We start from the raw sequence: 7,289 nt of genomic DNA, 5'->3' as shown, positions 1-7,289 counted from the left end.
TCTATCTATCTATCTATCTATCTATCTATCTATCTATCTATCTATCTAGGCATTGGCGTTTTGCCTGCACATACATCTATGTGAGGGTGTTGTGAGCTGCCATGTGGGTGCTGGGAACTGAACCTGGGTCTTTTGGAAGAGCAGCCAGTACTCTAAACCACTGAGCCATCTCTCCGCCCCCTAGGAAGACCTTCTTAAGGGACCAACAGCTGAAGAGCTCACTTTGAGAAGCAGTAAGAATGGCAGGCTCCCCTTACCACTCGCAAATGAATGGAAGGACCAAAGGGCTACAGAGCAGACACAGCTCCAGGCTGAGGTCGAAAGACTCTGGAATTGATGGCTTCCCAGATGCTTGAGCTCCTCACCCCAGGACCTCCGAGACTCTTTGGACTTCAGTCACCCTGAAGCACCATCCTCCTGCTTCCCAGACGCAGGTGAAGGTTCTCAGGGACATACCTGCTCCTTATGCACAGAACAGAGCGGGAGTCTAGAGAAGAGTCAGCAATCACACCTGCTGTGCTGCTGCGAGTACAGCCATGCCCATAGCTGCTGTCATTCCTGCTGCTGGGCTTTCGGTGTGGCTGTGTGGGACTAGCCACCTGCTGTGGCGGTCCACACTACTGCCTCTCACCACCTCAACCACCGCACCCGGGTGAGCGTTCACCTCTGCCTCAGCCACTCTCGCTTCTATGCTCTTGCTGAGTTAGGGCATTCCTCCTCCAGAGCCCCCCTACTTGTTTTGTTGAGACAAGATCTCTCCCTGGCAGAACATTCTCTGATGAGGTTGGGATGTTTGGCCAGTGAGCCCTGGGAATCTGCTTGCCTCTGCCTCCCCAGCTCCCCAGGGATCATAAGTAGGTCCCTCCATGTGTGGCTTTGTGGTTTTCTTACAGGAGTTCTGGAGGTGAGCGTGTATGCTTGTGTGGAGAGCACTGTGTGGACTGAGCTACCTCCCCAGTCCCTGCCTTACACCTTGTATTGACTACTCTCCCTGCTGCTCTCAGCACAGCCACTGTGGTGGTCTGCCGAGGCTCATGCATTTCAACACTTGGTCCCCATCGTTAGCATTGTTTGGGAGGCTTAGGAAGTGTGGCCTTGCTCAAGGAAGTATGTCACTGGGGGTAGGTTTTGAGAGTTCAAAGACTCGCAGCATTTCTGGTTCCTTCTCTACGGCTCAAGATGTGAGTGCTCAGCTGCTGCTCCAACCGCCATGCCTGCCACCTGCTGCCCCTGTTCCACCACCATGGCCTCTGACCCTCTAGAACATGAGCCCGAATAGACTCCTTCTACAGGTCACCTTGGTCATGATATTTTATCACAGTAATAGAAAAGTAACTAAGATAGCCACGATTGCTGGTTTGGTTTTGCATGTGTGTGACGTATGCTCATGCATGTTCACATGGGTGTGAATGCATATCTGTGCACAGGTCTGTGTGTACATGGGTACACATATGTATGGAGCCCCTGAAGTCGATGTCTTCCTCCATCACTGTCTGCCCAGGTTCAAGGTCCACACTTGATTCTATTGAGAGGCGGAGGCCTGGGCCAGATCCCGGCTACTACATAAGAAGCGGCTTCCGTGCCTGGGAAAGCATTGGAGGTGGCACATGGGGCCACTTCTCTCTGATTTCATCTCGCTGGGCCAGTGGAAGAAGGGGTTTAAAGACCCTCTGACAAATGCTGGAGAGCCTCCCGGGTGCCCTACTCACCAGCTTGCTGGAGAATGTGGGGTCCGGTACACCTACAGGGCCCTTGTGATTGGCACTCGGCTCGGTTTTAGAGACCTTGCTTCCATCTCGGAGGAACCTGGACTTCACGCATCCCATCCTGTAGACAACAGGGGAGAAGTTGGGGAGGAGCTGAGGCCCGAGAGAGCCCCTGGGGTCTTCACATTCCCACCCTGCCTGCCAGCCCCGAGGGAAACGGCTTGGGTCCTCACCTTCTCCCTGCTCATCTGCCATAAGCCCACACAGTGTTCTAGTCCTGGGCTCCCAGGACCAGCAGAATGGGGAGTCCATTAAGAAAAATTGTGAAAATAATGGAAATGGCATGGCAGAACTATGGAGCCATGTGGGGGTGTGTGGGTGATGGGTACTACCAGCCTGGGGTTAGGGTGAGCTGATCTCTCACCTCCGCACCCCACTGCACCTCATTTGTCATTTCCACTCACAACCCCAGCCAGTCCCCTACTGCAGAGCGCTGGAAGGATGGGGAAGCCCGTGGCAGCGAGGAACACTCAGCACCGCCTTTGGATGATACCCCAGCACCCAGGGGAGCCAGTTATCCCTGGCATGAGATAACACCACACAGTCACCATGCATTAAGTCCCAGCAGTGACGATCAATAACATGGTTCTGACAATCCAGATTTATCTGGTCACTTGTTCATTCAATTGACATCTTTTTTTTTAAGACAGCATCTTCTATATCCCAGGCTGGCCTCCAGCTCACCTATGTGAGTCCTGATCCTCCTGCCTCTACTTCCCAAGTGCTGGAATTAGAAGCATGCAGCATCACACACAATCTATGTGATGCTGGGGATGGAGCTCAGGACTTTGTGCATTCCAGGGAAGCAATCTTCCAATTGAGCCCCAGCCCCTAACCAACATCTATGTTCTTTTTCTAAACCAAAAACAAGACAAGCCAGCCCATGCCCTGTGGAGCTCAAGGGAAGATGAAGAGGAGATGGCAAACTAGTGAACGGGTAACTGATATGACAAGTTTAGTGACAGGTGTGAGGGCAGTGAGAGAGGATGTTCTAGGGAATAGCTGGGCAGGGCCCTGGAGATGGGGCAGATGGGGAAGGCCTTTCTTGGGTCAAATTAGCCCAGGTTTCTGAATAACAACTGACTCTCTGAAGGTAGAGTATGCTAGGCAGTGGGACCAGCAAGCACATAGACCCTGCGCTTGGGATGTGCTTGGAGAGGTGGAGCTCCCCAAGCAGGAAAGATATGTGACGAGGCTACCACATCTCACAGGCCAGGAGGTGGGTGGAAACTGTGGAGACTTCCGGGTTCAACTTGTGCTTTCAACTTTAATTTTATTTTTCAGACTGGCTATTGAGCTCACCCCTTGAGCTTTATCTCCAGTGCCTCAATCTGCACTGAAACCACGGTTCGCCGGGCCAAGTACGGAGGACTATGGAAGCAGGGCATGGGCCCTGTGCGGAGATCGCTGTGGCTGTCCAGCCCTGGGGGATGGCAGTTCTGGGGCTTGAGAGGCTAGAACTCCATCCTTTGGAGGCACACCTCTCAGACTTTCCTGCCATTGACCTGTTTGCTTTGAGACAGTCTATGTAGCCCAGGCTAGGCTCAAGCTCACATTCTTCAGGCCTTGTTCTCTAGTGCCAGGATTGCAGCGGATGCCCGAGTGCTGACCGAGTAACTGGAGACGGAAGTTCAATGTAGGGCTCTAAGGGCGTTGCTGGGTGGCAGAGGGCACACTTAGCATGTGTGAGATCCTGGCATCGAGACCCAGGAGACGGCCTACATAAAGACTTCACTGCAAAAAAGGCGGAAGTGTTTCTTTTCCCTGCATGGGCCCGTGTGTGTTTGGAGAAAGCAGGCTGCAGGCCACTGAAGGAGGAAGTACTGGCTTCCCCGGCACTGCGCTGTCAGTTCTGAACTGGTGAGAACTTGGTTTCGCTATGGTCGTAGCAGCTGAACACACCACCTCCCATCTGATCAGGGAAGCTAAGAAGGGTTGGGCCTGGGCGGTACTTGGATGGGAAAACTCAGTTAGACATAAGTTGTTAAGAGCCAGCCTGAGCTACGTGAGACCCCTGCCTCAGAACAACCAATGTAAGTCTCGAACAAAAATAAAAAGCCAACACATGATGTCTTTACCAGTATTGTATTTACCAGTATTTGTCTATCCTAGGGAAAAAACACACTCAGCTTCCTAGAATTCTGTATCATTAATCTGAAAATTTATCACAGTGAATCAACTGCTTTATAGCTTAGAACTGAAACCAGCATCTCTGATTAGTGACAAAAGTTCTGGGAAATTAAGCGGCATCTTGTGTGTGCGTGTTTACACTGCCTAACATCACAGAACATTTGGTATGTTTTGATCAGCAGGAGGAACTTGCTGTGTGAGGCAAGGCGGCTCCATCCCCCTGCATGGGCACTGACAGATGCAGCTGTGAGCACTGCTGCACAGAATCCCTAGGCCCCAATCATGGAGTGCATATTAAGCTTCATTTACATGGACGATTTACATATTCATGAAACCCAACTCCAGACCCCTCTCAGGAAGGATGGTGGGGGTCCTCCCTCCTTCTCTCTTCCTTTCCTGGTGCTATGGATGCAACCCAGGGCAGCATGAATGTCCAGCTAGAACCCTACCACTGTGCTGTGCCCTCAACCTGGATAGCGGGCTTTGTCTCACCGCCTGGGGGTTGCCTACGGGAGCTGACAGAAGTGAAAGCGCTGGGCACAGTAAAGCCTCACAGAAGCCACAGCCCTAATGTTTCCATGTAAGAGCAAATGTGCAAGGAGCATGTGGCATGTGTGGTGGGAGGTGTGACTCAGTGCTAGAGCACTTTCTCAGCAGCAAGGGGCCTTGGGTTCAAGCCCAGCCCCCACCAGATAACAAACAAGTGGCAAAGAGGCAAGGGTAGTCTGCAGTTCCTTTGGCTAGGAGCTGCAGTCACAGCAGAAACTTCTGAAACAGGAAATTCCTATCGCTCTGGAGCAGGTGGGCATGTGCCACAGCGTGTGTGTCTGTGTGTGGGGGTCGTTTCAGAGGACGACCTTGGCTGCTGGCCTTCCCCTTCCACCATGTTTTAAAAAAGGGCCTTGTGAAGGAGAATTCCTGGAAAGGAGCTATGTCCACAAAAGCGGACTGGCTGACTAGAACTCCATTGTAGAAAGGCTGCCATGGTGCACATGCAGAGCCTAATTAACACACTATCTTGAGTCTCCTAGACACATTCCATTACCACCTATAACATCCTGTGGCTGGCAGATAGAAACCTTCCGAAATGTATTGAATTAATAAAACCCCACTTTCCACTGATCAGAAAGCGACCAGAGAGCATCTGAAGCCTACAGCAGAGACTTTGCCATGACTCATGTTCCCATCAACGTATTTGAAAAGTGTCTCGACTCATAATTGTCTTTGTCTTGTTGCCATAAAAACTTTATGAGATTACTTCCATGTTGGAACATGGAATTAGGGGTGACCTTAATCTGCATTCCGTGCTATGGCCCCTCAGCTCCAGAATGAACTCTTGTCCCTTTTGTGTCTGTAGCCTCTTGTTCACCGCTGCAGAACAAGGTGAGCTGGCCCGAGAGCTTCCCGGGATTCACCCTCCCGCCTCCGCCTCCTGTTCTCCCACGGGGTGTCCTGGGATTAGACACATGAGCTACTGTGTCCAGCTTTATGTAGTCCTATGGAGCCAAACTTGTCAGGCTTGCTGGCAAGCACTTTATTGCTAGCCATCTTTCAGTGACGGGTCACCTGCTCAGAGCACCTGGTTCTTGACAGTAAAGTGTCAAAATATGCTTCCTGCTCCATGGATCAAGTTGAGAAGTGAAATCTGGACACACAGGATGGCATATCAAAACACACACACACACACACACACACACACACACACACACACACATATACACACCATACACATATATGCAAATTTACATGTAAATTCTGCTTTTGAGAGAAAAATGGCATTTGTCTTCCCAAATCCAGCTTCTTTTATGTATCATAATTATCTTTAATTTCATACTCTTTTCTAAAAAGTACATAATTTTATTCTTCTTTACAAACAAATAATACTCCATTGTGTCTATATATCTTTTCTTTTCTAATCCCTTCAGCTGCTGATAAACCTCTAGGCTGGTTCCATTTCCTGGCTATTGCGACTAGGGCAATAAACAAGGATGTGCCACTCTGTGGACTTACAGCCCTTTAGGTACATACACTGTGTGGACCTACAGCCTTTGGGTACATGCCCAGAAGTGGTACAGCTGGGTCATATGATAGTTCTATTTTTAGTGGAGCTTTTTTGTTTTGCTTTGTTTTTTTGTTTTTGTTTTTGTTTTTGTTTTTCAAGACAGGGTTTATCTGTGAAACAGAGCCTGGCTGTCCTGGACTCACTTTGTAGTACAGGCTGGCCTCCAACTCACAGAGACCCGCCTGCCTCTGCCTCCCGAGCGCTGGGATTAAAGGCGTGAGCTACCCATGCCCAGCTAATTTTAGTGTTTTTGAGAAACTTTCATATTGATTTCCATAGTAGCTGCACTAGCATTGACTAAAGTTCTTCCGTCACGTCCTCACCAGCATTTATCATTGTCCTCTTGGTTTTTGTTTGCTGAGACAGGAGCTCTCTGCAGCCCAGGCTGGCTTAAGACTCATGGTGATCCTCCTTCCTCAGCCTCATTTCTTTTCTTGATGATGGCCATTCTGATTAGGTGAGACAGAATCTCAGTGTGATTTCAATTTGAATTTTCCTGTTGGCTGAAGATGTTGAACATTTTTTTTTTCCAAATGCTATTGGCTACTTGTATTTCTTTCTTGAGAACTGTGGGATGTTCGTTTCAGTATCCCACTCATTGCTTAGATGATTTGGATTCTTGTCATTAGCTTTTGCAGTTAATACTGAAGTCATTGGTCACTTTTCTGACTTGTAGCTAGAAAATCTTTTTCCATTCCATTGACTGCTGAGTTTTTTAATTTCACACAAGCCCATTCATAATTCTTGGAGTCCTTTACAGAAAAGTTCTTGCCTGTGCCTCTGTTTTGGTGTGCTTACCTTATGTTTTCCCTGGCGGCTTCAAGTCTTGCATGAAGGTCTGTTTTGAGTGGGTTTTTGTACACAGTAAGATATATAGCTCTAGTTCCATTCTTGTACATGTGCACACTCAGTCTGTCAACTGTGAGTTTCTGCATTAACCATCATGATTGAACAAAGAAACTTCTCTGGTAAGACTAATCTATGGGTAGCTTGGTGTATGTTTATTAGCAAAATAATAGTAAGATGTTCTTTCCTGGGGCCTATGAGCTCCCTCAGCTGTGGGTTCTTAACCAGATTTATAAAACCTACACATGCATTCCCTTCTGCAAAGCAGGCCTTAAATCCAATCATTAAGTTCTTGGTTACTCCTTTATCATTTATACCACTATTATACTCATGGTTATAAATTGTCACCCAGACCCTAAAAAAAAGATGTCTAATTTTTTTATTCACATGTGGGCACTAGCCCTGAATCTTTAGATTTATGTCTTTAACTTCAAGTGCCTGTAGAACCCAGGAAACTAGAAAAGGGTCATTGATGGGCAGGGAGA

The 7,289-nt window shown here is 48.6% G+C and overlaps 1 protein-coding gene across 1 annotated transcript in view; it reads right to left on the bottom strand.

Annotated features, from left to right (window-relative positions):
* Positions 1–7,289, bottom strand: part of Hck (HCK proto-oncogene, Src family tyrosine kinase) — a 35,687-nt gene that overhangs the window by 21,510 nt on the left and 6,888 nt on the right. Inside the window, exon 2 of the mRNA XM_055618017.1 lies at positions 1,710–1,827. Coding sequence (XP_055473992.1) covers positions 1,710–1,826 — 117 coding nt within the window. The 5' untranslated portion in view covers position 1,827. The remainder of the gene's footprint in view (positions 1–1,709; positions 1,828–7,289) is intronic.

This window comes from Psammomys obesus, unplaced genomic scaffold, assembly GCF_907164565.1.
Source record: "Psammomys obesus unplaced genomic scaffold, mPsaObe1.curated_primary_1811, whole genome shotgun sequence".
NCBI lineage: Eukaryota > Metazoa > Chordata > Mammalia > Rodentia > Muridae > Psammomys > Psammomys obesus.
This window is presented reverse-complemented; position numbering and strand designations above follow the sequence as displayed.